Source organism: Emydura macquarii, unplaced genomic scaffold (assembly GCF_026122565.2).
Source record: "Emydura macquarii macquarii isolate MOO-44397 ecotype Brisbane River unplaced genomic scaffold, CSIRO-AGI_Emac_v2 contig_670, whole genome shotgun sequence".
NCBI classification, from domain to species: Eukaryota; Metazoa; Chordata; order Testudines; family Chelidae; genus Emydura; species Emydura macquarii.
Window position 1 is genome coordinate 1578193 of NW_027130807.1, and position 13685 is coordinate 1591877.

Sequence of the window (13685 nt, forward strand, 5' to 3'; positions counted from 1 at the left end):
GGGTTGCAGTGTCACTCTGCTTTGGCCCGGTCCCTCTCTGTCTGCACCTATAGCAAGGAGGACAGGTCAAACCAGCTGGTGCTGCTTCCTGCTTTAGCCTCTGCAAGGAGTGGGAGGTAGCCAGCTGAGCTGCAAGCAACCATCCCCAGGGTTCACCCAATCATAAGCTCAACCTGCTCGGTGAGGGGAGCGCCCCTCAGTCTTGCCCCATCTCTTGTCTACCTCACAACAAACTTGGCTCCCTTTGTCATCAGACCCAATAAGCTGGTTACACGTTCTTTTGAGTCACCCCATCACCTTCTCTTCAAGCTACTATCGCCGCGCTGCCCCTGGGTGCAGTTGTTGGCAGAAGGGATTGAATTTGTCATCTCTGGCTCTTAATACCTGGCCCTCTACGGGCCACGCTAAATGAGCCAGCTCCTTGCAAAGCTGCAGCAGGCTGAAGCTCAAGTTCGCTTAGCCACCACTAGAGGGAGACTAAACTTTACCTATGGGCTGCATTAGCCATACGAAGTAAACCGAGCTCACAGGTAGCCAGCTTAGCAACCATGTCAATCATAAGCTCAACCTGCTTTGGCCCCTCAGGCCATCTCTCTCATCTACCCACAACAAACTTGCTCCCTTTGTATAGACCCTCCAGTCTACCACTCCAAGGTGTTTTCCAAACCTTTAATCATCCTTGGGGCTCTTCTCTGACCCCCTCCAATTTATCAACATTCTTCTAGGACTGCATTTGGGGTTTGAGCACCAGGGCCTGTTTGAAACAAGCGTCCATGCCTGGAGACAGCAGGCATCTGAGAGCAGATGTAAATGGAGACTGGATTGAAGAGAGATTCAAAAGACTGGGACGGTTTACCTTAGAAAAGAGAAGAACAAGGAGAGATGTGGCAGGCTATAAAATCACAATTGCTGTGGAGAAAGTGAAAAAGGAACTATTATTTACCCCTTCACATAACACAGGAAGCAGGGGGTCACCCAATGTAATTAATAGGCAGCAAGTTTAAAACAACTATAAGTGTAACTTGGTTCAACAAAGAATTATAGAGTTCCTGGAGGCTAGGTCCATCAATGACTATTAGCCCAGATGGTCAGGGATGCAACCCGCTGCCCTGGGTGTCCCTAAATCTTTGACTGCCAGAAGCTGAGACTGGGTGACAGGAGATGGCTCAGCGCTAAAGTGCCCTGTTCTGTTCATTCTCTGAAGCATCGGCCCCTAGCAACTGTCAAATGACAGGATACAGGGCCAAAGGGACCATAGGTTTAACCCAATAGGGCCATTCTGATGAGGAGTCAACATTTTTCATAAGGTTGAATGAGATTTTTTTTAAAAAAAGTTTTTCATTACAGTGTTTCAGTGAGAGATGGGAGTTTTTGAAAACAAATATTTTAAGAGCAGCACTCCCCCCAGCAGTTAATTGAGATGCATTCTCCAGTCTCCCCTACCAAAATTAGAAGAAAGGGAGGGAAATGAGAACCCCACACTTCTTCCCTTCTGCCACACTAAGCTGAATGTTTTGCTTTAGGTTTTTGAAAAGCAAAGTATTTCATTTTCATCACAAGCTTGTTTGGAAGTTGGCTAAAGTGACACTTTTCCCACAAAAATATTTAACCACCCCATTTTCTAGGAGAGTTTTCACCAATTCTAGTTTAAACATCCTTGGAAAACAACCTCCCCCACCCCGCCCCGCCCACTGTAATATTTGGTTACAAAGGAATGAAATTCCAACCAGCGCTGTCATTTCCCATAGGTGTCCAGCAGGGGGGCTTAAGAAGCAGTGGTGGCCGGAAGTGAAGCTTGGCATTCTCTTAGGAATGCCGAGTTCAGACTAGCCTGTTTCCTCCACTGCTCCAAGGCTTTGCTTTCCAAGCACTTGAACACTCTCAGTGCTGTCATGAGGGAGCTGACATTAGGCCAGGACAACATGGAAAGGGGAGAAAGAAGGAATGCTGAGCCAGGCTTATCCACACACTGAATTGCTTCCCACTCCACTCACTAGGAGGTGGGGCTAGACATTCCTGGAGGCCTGAGCACGTTTAGATCACAGCTTCCCCACTCTATGGCTCAGGGTATTTACTGCCAGAGGAGGATGGAGGAATTTACACTGAGTGCCATATACAACCTTTCTGGCAGGAGGTGTCAACAGACACCCACAAGGGCCATGGTTCCTCTTAACATTAGAGCATCAGCTTGAGCCAGCAGCCAAAAATGTGGGAAAACTAGTTGTCAGGCGGGCTGGCTTGAGTGGGGTGGCATTTAGTGTATTGTGTGACATCAGTATGGCAGAATCATAATAATCCATGTGAGATATGCCATGTCAGGTACTGGTAGGGAGGTTATAATGTGCTAAATAAGATCATAATACTTATGTTCATGTGAAATATTTGAAATGGAAGTTATTTGCCTGGGCAACACCCCAGATAGGAAGGCTGCAGAACAATGGCCTGCATAATGACTTGGAGCCACATGCAGAATGAGTTTGTTAGGACTCAACGAAAAAATGTTTCTTTGGAGGGGACCAGAGTGGAGGCCCAAAGCCTAGCCCCAGCAGGAGGGTGATGTAAAGGTAGTGGAGCAACCAGTGGGGAAGTATGTGTCACTAGTGAACTGACTAAACCCTTGCAACTGTTTGTAAAAAATTGAATAACATTGTTACCTCCATGATGAACCTTACAAGGAAGAAGCCTGCAATGGAGTCCAGAGTCACGTAAGCAGATTCTGGTGACTCAGTGGTAATGCTGGCCTCTCCCTCAGGGCCCTTTGCACCTGGGAATGCCTTAATGGGCCATTATGCAGGCCATTGTTCTGCAGCCTTCCTATCTGGGGTGTTGCCCAGGCAAAACAATTTGAAATACAGACATCTCAAATACATCTATAACTTCCATTTCAAATATTACACATGAACTCAAGCCAGCCCAGAAATGTGGGAAAACTAGTGACAACCCCTCCCTCAGAGGCAATACTTGCCCACTTGCAAGCACTGAGTCTGTGTATAAGAGAAAACTTCAGAGAAAAGGATTTAGGGAACACCACAGCAGTGACTTAAAAGTAAACATCTGTCCCATAAAACCTTGGTCCTGTTTTCTTCCTTCGCAATGCCAGGGTCCAATGGACAGATGTCCCTTTAGCACACCAGTCCCTTTTTCCCTCACTGCACTCCACTCGTGGTTTGTTGTCCAAGATCAGCAAAGTCCTGGACTCCGGGGGTGCATTCAGGTGGATACACTTCCTGCCTGACTGTAGGTTGTACGCTGATTTTTAGTTGCTTGACCATAGCGACTCCATTTTAGCTAGCTTCTTTGTTCATAGAGGCAAGGCTGTTCCACTCTGTGTAAGAATCATGGGAAGTTTTCTCAGGAAAGCAAAAGGAGATAAGCCTCGGCCGGATTAAGCAAGTTGTGCAACCTTAATAGATAAGCTGTAGCTAGTTGCAAAACACCTGCAAAAACATCTTATGAATATGCATACCTTTGTAAGTAGAAGTAGAGATAATATAGGCCAATAGTTATAGAGAAAATAGGTTTGTGCCCTTGTAAGGGGGATATGTATGCTTTTGTCATTTGTATTTAGGTAGTAATAAGGTATAAAACTGTCTGTAACTCTGAATTCAGGGTCTTTTTCCACTGTCCACTTGTGGGCTTGGGGATTGACCTTCTGCAGAATAAACTCTTTTGGAGACTGTCCAGCCTGAAATCCTGTGTGGGTCTCTTATCGGTGCAGGGTAACGAACCACACTTGGAATCTTTTTCCAACAAGGGGGAAGGAAGATAGTGAAGTCATGCTGTGCTTTGAGGTTCTACCACCTAGTCAAGTTCTTAGCCACTGCTGCTACCCCTCTGGCATGCTGTTTTGCCACAAGACCCTACCCACACTACATCTAAGGTCGGCCTCTTAAATCAGCTTATTAGTGATTTCAGCTCTAGTGATCGCTGAGAAGGTTGAAATGAGTAGAAGAGCAGGAAGGCCTGTCAACCACAGGAGGAGAAGATGGTCAAACAACCTCTAATCCACACGACATAGGAAAAGTCCATTACCAAATCCAAGTGACAGATGGAATGACATCACTACCCCAGACTTAGCAAGTGAGCTTACAGCTAGAAAGACTCCCTCAATGAGGATCTGTTCAGTATAGTTCTCTATCCGCCAGCTGTACGATACAGATAACAAGGTTTCATTACCCCTGCACCCAAGATTTAAGTGAAGTTAAATGCAAAACTGATCACTTTGGCAAAGCAGGTCTGGGTGCTGATCACACAGGCAAACTAAGTGTGTCTATGCAAAGACAGGTGGCTCCTCACCTCTTTTCTGCCAGTTCCTCAGTAGATGGCAGGCGAGGGCTCAGTCTGATAAATGGTTTATGCCTATATAAACAGTCCAATGACCAGCCACAGGAAAGCAAGATCCTCAACTGTAACTCTCCCCTCTACCCACTGATAGAACAGCACTAACAAGTGTAAGTCCCAGCACTCAGACATCTAGGCCAAAAACCTGTGACTCTGCAGAAGCCAAGCCTGCAATCCACCCCAGTAGCTACTAAATTTAGGCAGAGCTGAACACTTGAATGAGAACCCAGTTCTTTTCTGAGCATGGTTGCTATAGTGGGGGGAAGAAGAGAGAAGGATCTGAGATGTGTCACTCCAGAAAGGGAGCCATGCCCCTCATTGCCTTCCCCCCATCCCACCAGGGGTGGTAGGAGACAGAGCTAGGACCAGCTGTGTTGCCTCCTTTCTCCCTTCCTCTCCCACCGCACTGAGTTGCTGAGGGTCACAGGATACCAGGGCACATTCAGTCCCCCAGAACAGAACTTGCCCTGATACCTCACCTGATGGACAAGGAAGTCCTGTTTGTGGCCCAGTTAAACTTTTGAGTGCACGTCTCTCTTCATTATAAAGGCAGCCCCACTTTAGGTACCAAAGTGGCAGTTGACTTGAGTTTTGGGCATTGGTTGGGTCCATCTCAGCTGCAGAGAATTCAGCCACAATGAGCTGAGGGGGAAAGCAAGTGGAGAGATGGGACCAAACAAGTCATATCAGTTGGACGACTATCTCCATATCCATAGGTGGCTAGTCCATAGGACCACAAGGACCAAGAGTAGCACGGAGTGCATTTCTTTATCCCAATGCCCAGCAGAGCAGAACCTAGGAAGAGATGGGATGTAGTTGAGCATGTAGACTCAGTGTCCTCCCCACAGCCCATTTACAGTGGGGGACCATCTGAGACACTATTGCTAAAAAGAGGAAGGCGCTTCCTTCCACCAGGCCCAGAAGTCAGATTACAGCTCCATGTGGAGGATATGATGATCTTTTGGAAATCAGACTCTTAGTGGTCAGCGTGTCTCCTTTCCCCCATTTAACCATGGCCAGTGACACCAGAAAAGGTTTCCTGACAGCCAGCCAGGTGGTGCTGACTTCCTCTCACCCCAGCTGCTGCCAGAGGAATGAGACACGTGTCAATTGACTGACTGGTCTATTTGTTTATTTTAAGAGGAAACTGGTGGTTCATACAGAGCCAGATCCACACAGGCTGCAGCAACCACAGCACCAGGTTTCGTGGAGGCCACATTGGTGTCCCCAGAGGCTGTGGGAGCCATGGCAACAGCACTGGTCTCCCCCGTGGCAGTGTCAGTGGCACCCATCCGGTACCCTCTGTGGTAGCACTTCGTGGAGCAGTAGCAATCCAGGATACCCAGGAAGATGAAGAGGGAGCACAACACTGCAATGGCCAAGTTGGTGATAGAGAAGGGGAGCCACAGCCCTTTGGGAAGGGAGCACACAGCAGCACGCTGAGAAACTGTGAGGCCATGTGGCTGAAGCAGCCTGGTTCTAGCAGGCCCCACAACAGCTTGCAGAGTCAATTCTCCAACGGGGAATAGTGGCTGCCGCCTAAAGGCATCGACCCTTGTGGGGAACGGTCCAGCCAGGCTCCCTTTTCCACCTGGCCACCCCCAGATGCTGCTCTGAGCCTGTGGGACATGGTGGCTTGGGCCCCATTTCTGGTGGAAGTGCCTGACTCCAGTCTCCCCTCACCCTAGATTTCCAGGATATGGGGCCCAGCCCAGTCCCTGCAGCCAATGGCCACGACCCCATTTGTCAGTTCTGCTCATTGGCAAGAGCCTAAGGAGTTGAACAGTCTGCTCATGACCACATACAGCAATGGGTCACTCACTGACTAGTAAATCATGGGAGTTGGTTTCCCTCCTGTCAGCTCCCCCACCCCATGCCAGGGGGGCACATCAGAGCTCTCACTCACCTGAGGAGTCCTTTGCTTCCCCTCGGATGATGGGGTTTGCGGCCCGATTTGGAGGGAACAGGACAGGGCGGCCGGCTTTAGGTGTGCCAGAGAAGGGCCCAGTGGAAGACAACTCAACAGCCCCTGCCATGGCAGAGGTGAGCTCTGCAGAAGCCAATGCGAGGGGGCTGGAGACGAGTGTAGTGGACAGATTGCAGGCCAGCCGGATGGGGCCAAGCTGGAGATCTGCTTCCCCGAGGAGTCCCGCAGGCAGAGAGCAGCCACGCCCTGGGAGCAGATGCAGGATGCCTTCCCACCGCCCCCTGCGGTACCAACTCCCATCAGCACAGAGTCTGACGGGGCCAAGGCCACGTCCGCAACAAACCAGAGGAGCAATCCAGCCCCCCTGCTGGAAGCTGCTGGGCTCAGTTCTCATGACAGCCTGACTGGGAGCTTCAGTCTCATGGGCAAGAAAGGAACGAGCTCTCCACTGTCCTACTGCCCCATACCCTGCTCTAGTGCCAAGGCTGAGCTGTCTGAGGGGGAAGGGCACAGAGACTGGAGGATCCCAGGGAAATGTTAGCCCAGCCAGCCTCCCTCACACCACCAAGGCATGGCAGAACCAGGAACACGCCGCCAGCAGGACCGGGGGGTGGAAGGCAGGGGTACAAAGTTACCTTCCCGATAATGAGGCTGATGCCGGCGCCGCCTCCTGCTCCCGCAGCCAGCAGGGGAAGCGCAGCAGGAGCAGTCGCCCCCTTCCTGCGAGCGCCAGACTGCGGCGACTGGGTCATAGGAACAGGCCTTGTTTCGCTGGTTGGCAGGGCCAGCTGCCACCGCCTTCAGGTGGCACAGGAGGTAGATCTGAAAGATGTCACAGCAGTGTGAGGTTCTGGACTATCCCTATGTCCCCTACAGACCTCAACCCACTCTGTGGGGTCAGGCTGAGGAAACCTCCCCACCAGCAACCACTGTCTCCGCACCTCTAGCCATCCAGGTCCCCAGGGGAGACAAGATCTGAGAGCTCAGCTAGGCCCTGTGGGAGAGTCCCGCATGGAGATGGCTGCCATCTTGCATTGCCAACACCCACCCCCTTTAGATAAATAATCACCTTTCCAGGTGGCTCAGGACCCCAGCATGGACCGGGTTGTTGGAAGCATTGGTGAAGACGAAAGTGTCCCGCTGGAAACGGAGGAACTGGTCTCCTCGTAGGGTGAGGAAGCGGGAGCGGCTATGCTGCCCATCCACAAGGTACCTGTAGGGAGGAGAAGTGGTGGTAAAATCCCTGCCCCCCTCACTGCCATGAAGACAGCCAGCGACCTCTGTCCCTGGGCACTCACCCGTGGTCTGTGATGACCTCATATTTCATGGAGGACTCCATGCTTGGCCGGGCCACACACTCATCCACATAGATCTTCACAGATGCCTGGATGTTTATCAGGTCGCTAAGGTAGTAAGTGGGGTCAGACAGGAGGGAGGACCAGATACCTGAGGACAAAACATCGGGGGGATGACACTCACCTGGACCCTCCCTGGCGAGCCCCCACAGACCAGTAAGGAGTGTCAGAGAGCAAGGGTGTAAGGGAGGTGAAATCAGCAAGGAAACAATATTGAGAGGGCATCAGAGCTGCAGGAGTGAGAACCCAATGCTGGCATAATAGGGGGCAGCAGGGTGGGAATAAGGGTACTAATAGAGTTGGAGGGGCATCAGCAAAGCTGGGGGAGAACAGGTACCTTACAATGGTACCTTGCACATGAGCTTCTCATCATATGTGAAAAATAATAATTAAAGCCTAGGACCGCTCCCCACCGTGGAAGGCAGATAGTTTGTCATTTTTCAGTTGTGGGAAATGGAGACAGAGATAGGAGAGTCCCTTCTCATTGGGGCACAGCGAGTGCATGGTGTGCCTTGGTTACTGCTTCCAGCTCCACAAGTTCCCATGGCCTGTTACTTTCTGTCTTAGACCAGCCCATGTACCCACTTCCCTTGTGAATGCAGGAACTTGTGGGCAGCTGAGGAAGGCAGGAGTTACCCAAGCGCTGTCACAAGCCAGCGTTTACAGAGCTGCTTCAGCACTTGTGCTGTGCCCAGCCCTGGGTAGAGTTACTGCACTGCTGATGAAGCCCTCCAGAGCCTTGGCAGTGCACTCGAGACTGTGCAACATTGCCCCTGTAATAGAGAAAGCTTGGAGCACTGAGCCTTGTGCAAGAGCTGAGGCTTGAACCAGAGGCTGTGAACCAACATCAGGTCATGTATTAAAGCAGATGCTTACAAGTTCACTGTCACATACATGAACTTAGCCCCATTGTTGCTAGTGTGCTAGGCACTCGCTATTTACGTAAATATATCCCAGCTAATACAAGATAGGCTGGTTTGACAAGATAATGAAGAGGGACGTTTTGTTCAAGATATCAGGAACAAGCTGACATCAGGAGACATGCAAGATGGTATGTAAGTTCTTTATCCCAGTCTGTCAGTGTCAGGGTACCTCACCTTAACCCTTTGTCCGGCCGATGGGGCAGTAGGAAGTCCCACTGCTGACTGAACTGGTCCCTTGGAATGGGTTTACATGTGTTTGTGTACCTGTAAAGTCTCTGGGGCACTAGTACTCTGTGTGACTGGGTTGGACACTGAGAACGCCACACTCAGGGCAGACTGCAAGAAATAGGGCAGACAATCCCCAAAAGCTGGAGGTTTATTCTAAAATTAGATTCACCAAGCCAGTAACAAAAGAGCTCCTGCAGCACCACCCTGGTTAACCAGAAGCCAAACCCAGTCCACCTTCAGACACATCAGCCTGTGGCTCCTATCCACACAAACAGGTCTAATATAGTAAGAGGTTATTAAAAACACAATTCACCCTATAGGAGGTTCTTACTAATCCCAAAGGATCAAACACTTACCCAAATACCACAGTGTCAAGCCACCTTGAGTAAACCATGCAAATATTTATTAAGAAAAGAAAAGCAGCAAGTTATAATTGGTTAATAGACCAGGTTGGTAGCAGTGATGGAATGGACTGCTGGCTTGCAAAAGTCTCACTGGTAACTTCCAAAAGATTGGCAGGCCCTCAGCCCATTGTCCCAGATGCTCCTTTTAGTTGTAAATCCACAGTCCAGAGAATGAGAGCAGGGAAGAGGCAGAATGGGGATGTCTCAGGGATCTTTTATAGCCTTTGCCATGTGCATGGGACTTTACTGTCCCAAACAAAGCCCACAGCCCCTGTGTATGGAAAGTTACTGGCCCAAGATGGACTCCAAGCTCACAAGAACATATCACATGCTCCTACATGTTTTGCTGTATCACAGGGGTAGCCATTGGCTCCTCGCCGTCTCAGGCGTCCAGAGGAAAGGCATGCCAGGCAGGATGAGATTTTTCAGTGGCCCACTGAGAGAGTAGAGTGTCCTTACTGAGCCATCAACACATAGCTGTTTAGCCCTGATGTAAATCTGAGGGGTGTCACCCAGGACTATAATACATTTAAAATACAAGTACATAGGCAATATTCATAACTTCAGAGACCAAGATGATACATGCATATAATCAAGATAATCAAAGTTAGCAATTCAGAAGCTTTTCATTGATACCTTCCATGACATACACAATCAATATAAACACTTTGTACAAAGTAACAGTGATATAAATAGTCCCCTTTCTTATACACAGCACCACACTGTGCTTCAGTGACAATAAATCTGGTCGAGTGCCTTTGCTGCTGAACCAAGTCTGTGGTCTTTCTGGGTAGTGCTATCAGGGTTTGCTGGGTCAGCTACCTGTGCAGAGCTGGGACAGCACATGGAGAGAACACATTCACAAGCCAACCGACATCCCCCAGTTTAGCTGCACCCAGAATACGAGATGCTGTGGGTTACCCATCAGGTACCAAAAGGCCCAATGCCCTGGGCTTCCCAGGAGCCAAGGACTTGCTCCAATACAGATCCCGTTAGTCCGCTCCTACGTGGGACAGGGTGTATCCAAATTCAAAGGGGAGCATCATTGCAGTGAGTCTGGTCAGCATCCAGCTGTGGAGTGATTGAATGTGGACACCTGGATTTCCATTACTCAGAAAGTTGGGCGGTGCTCAGGGTAAGAGGGCTTGGGGGGCCCTCCAGAGATTGAAACCAGGCTTTACTCAGCAGGAAGAGATGGACACCCACCCCTTCAGTTCCCACTGGTCTCTGCTCTCACCTCTATGGTGGCACCACATGCTGACAGCAGATAGATTCCAGTTAGACTATCCGGCCGAACAGCAGTCACGGCACAGCCAGCCCCCAGTGTCAGCTCCCTGGCACTCATGGGCACGCCGTTCCCAAAGAGATCCGCCGGCACCATGACCTGTAGCCGTGAGCTGCCACACACCACTGACACTGCAGACGGGGCAGAGAGGGGTTAACAGACTCACAGCTACAGCATCCTCCAGACATGACAGCCCAGAGACCCTGTCCCAGGATTTACACCACGCCCAGGGCACGGAGCAGGAATTCAGCGATTCAGGAAGGGCTGGCTAGATACCCCAGCAGCCCAGACACGATCAGCGATGCTGGATATTTACATACATCGCTACAAGGCTCAGGGCCATAATTCCAGTTGCTCCCAGTAGCGGTCACGCAGTGTGCTCCTTCCACTCCATTACAAAAGCTTGCACTGTGCCTGACAGGCCGTCCTCTAGCCATGGCACCTCCCAGGGTCCCGTTACCACATCTGTGTTAGCAGGAGAGGGGAAGTGCCCACCAAGCCCAACTGATCATTCCTGGTTATTGCTGCCCAGGCGGGTGCACGGATATCACCCCTGGGAGGAGCAGCCAGTGACAACGTGGCAAGACAGACAAGCCCAGTGCCAGCAGAAGAATGGGTGAGCAACAGTGATGGGGTTAGAGAATCCATAATGGAGGTCGATGTGTCCTTTCCATCTCATTAGACTGAGCCAGACAGTCCTGGCAGATTCATAGCAGCTGCTGAGTCCCTGGAGCCCCTGTGGTCTGTCTGCACCGCAATTAGACACCATGGCTTGCTCGTGTCAGCTAAAATAGGCATTCAGAGCATGGGCTGTGAGGTTGTAAAAGTGCAGTGTAGACATTCAGCCTGGAGCTACAGCATCAGGTCCTAGAGCCAGTGCTCCAGCCCGAACATTACACTGCAGTTTTATTAGCCCAAAAGAGCTGCCACGGACCTGCCACAGATGTTTGGTCACTCAGTATGTTTGCACTGTGATTAAAAGGCTTTCTGAGTTGCAATGGTCCACTGGGGACATGTAGGGTCTATGGAGACTCAGGCCCCATTTACATTACAAATGCTCTGCCAGTACAGCTATATCACCCAGTACAGCTATTGTGGGTTGAGTTTATGCCAACAGAAGATGATTTGGCACCTTCCCCTCCCAATGATATTTGCTAAGCCGAAAGGAGCTCTTTTCTGTTATCATACCTGTGTCCACAGTTGAGGATTTGCCAGCACACCTGGCTAAGGGATGTGAATTCCCTTGCTCCCCCATCCCTCGACCTGGCCCACATTAGGTTTTCAACAGTCCTCAGCCACTCACATCTCCCCTATTCACACATACGGGCCACTAGGAATCCTAGCTGTTTCAGGAGCTTGGAAACTGGAGCCACAGCAGTGCTAGGGTCTACCACCACCAGAACAGAAATTCCAGACAGCTGCTTTTTGTCTTCTATGCCTGATCGTGGAGGAGGGACCAGGAAGCTCTACAGCAGTAGCTGTAGCAGTTTATATTACATGCCTGATGCGACCAGAGGCACCAACTTAGCTGCCGCCAGCAATCCCTCAATTCAAGGATGAGCTCTACCATGGATTTACATACGGGTCCGGAGACGACTCAGGAGTTCAATCCTGGAACCACAGATGTGCCTGCAATAAGTACAGACATTTCCTAGGGGGTGAGCTGTCTGCTGGTAGAAAGTTCTTTTTCCTTCCTGCTCTCTCTTTTCAGCTTCAAGGGCAAGATGCTTCTCCAAGCAGGCCACCACAAGAGGGATGTCCAGCATTGTCTCATCACATTTTTGGTGGCAGTCTTCCTGTGTCTTGAGTCTTGGGGGAAGCAGTGCTGGATTTTGTTGTTTGAGCGGGCAGGTCCGTTAGCCCAAGAACCGCTCATGTCCATCCTGCCTGGGACAAAGTCAAGGGGTCGGCCGTTCAGTTGATTTGTCAGTGTTGACCCCTGCCATATCACCTCACCTTTCTGCAGCCTGTAACTACCATCACCAGCGCACTGGAGCTCCTTCTGTTCCATAGATGGCTTAAGCAGCAGCCTCCACTCTTTTACACAACAGGAGACTGGCCATTTAACCCCTATGTAGTTGTACAAGGAGGGAGTTTTACAGCAATAGACTGTCAGATGGAGGAACTTCCACACCCAGCACCTACAGGGAGCCTGGAGTTTCCCACATAAGCCAGGGAGAAGTGAAGCTTTGTAGGCCCCTGCCAGCAGATAAGTCACAGAGCAGGTACCCAGAACACATTTCTATCAGGAGACCCCAAGGCCCTGCTTTCCCACAACAGAGTTCTGAGGAGACACATGATCAGCAGGATGTGGATCTGGCTCTGCCCCACACCAAGCCCTCTGTGATGCTGAAGTACAGAGCAGGAAGGCCCCACAAAACTGGAGGATTAACCACAGCAAGCAACTCAGTTTGCATCTAACCTCCCCCCTTGCCCCCTTTTTACCTGAAGCATTTTGAGCCCAAGAACCAGTGACTTAGAGGAGCAAAGCCCCTCACTTCCCAAGATCTTCCACTCACCACTCAGCAAACAGCCATATAAAGAGAAGTTGCCCCCACTGGCTGCTTTTATACCTGGGGCAGCAGCACTCAACTGTCCATGATGTCTCCATTACCAGCATCGGCCACAGCTCCAGGCCCATCCTCTGCAGCTTCTACAGAAGCTAGCTCAGGCCAGGAGGGATTTTGCTGGTATGCCTGTGATACGCTGGGCCCTTGTTGTTGTAGACTGTCATGAACGTGCAACGTGTCTTGTGTTCACGTCCCCATGACTGTTTCCCAAACGCTGCCATTCTCTGTCCCTGGCTCCTGCAATAAACCTTTTACAACAGACGGCTGTGCCGTGAGGGTTATTCCAGCCAAAGAGAAACTAGGAACATGAGTAAGGGGGGCTCTGACAGGCACTCACCATCTAGACCCACAGCACAGCAACAGGGCAGCCTCACGCAATAGCCACATACCCCCACCACAGATAACACCTCACCATGGAGCCTCCCTTTACTCGGTGGAGCTAATCACTGGGATCCTGGAGTCACCAGCCCCTCTAGGGCCCTGGGTAGTCGGTCCCCAGCCCTGCAATCTCCCTGGGTAGGGACTGGCCGTATCATCATTAATGGCAGGTCATTAGGGCCGTTGGTGTAGCAGGGCAGGCTGGAGAGCGCTCCTGCTGGAGAATTGGAGTCCATTGGTGTTAACAACCCAGCTAACCACTCCTTCTGCCAGG

At 50.6% G+C, this 13685-nt stretch overlaps 1 protein-coding gene across 1 annotated transcript; it reads right to left on the reverse strand.

The window, feature by feature from the left end:
* Positions 1-5477: 5477 nt before the first annotated feature.
* LOC137148640 (zona pellucida sperm-binding protein 3-like) lies at positions 5478-11718 on the reverse strand. The gene is made up of 7 exons (XM_067541560.1): positions 11652-11718; positions 10400-10594; positions 7567-7714; positions 7370-7481; positions 6904-7090; positions 6248-6514; positions 5478-5752 (listed from the first exon to the last, which is right to left on the reverse strand). Exons 1-7 carry the CDS (start codon positions 11716-11718, stop codon positions 5478-5480), a joined length of 1251 nt encoding a protein of 416 aa, XP_067397661.1.
* Between the last annotated feature and the right edge of the window lie 1967 nt (positions 11719-13685).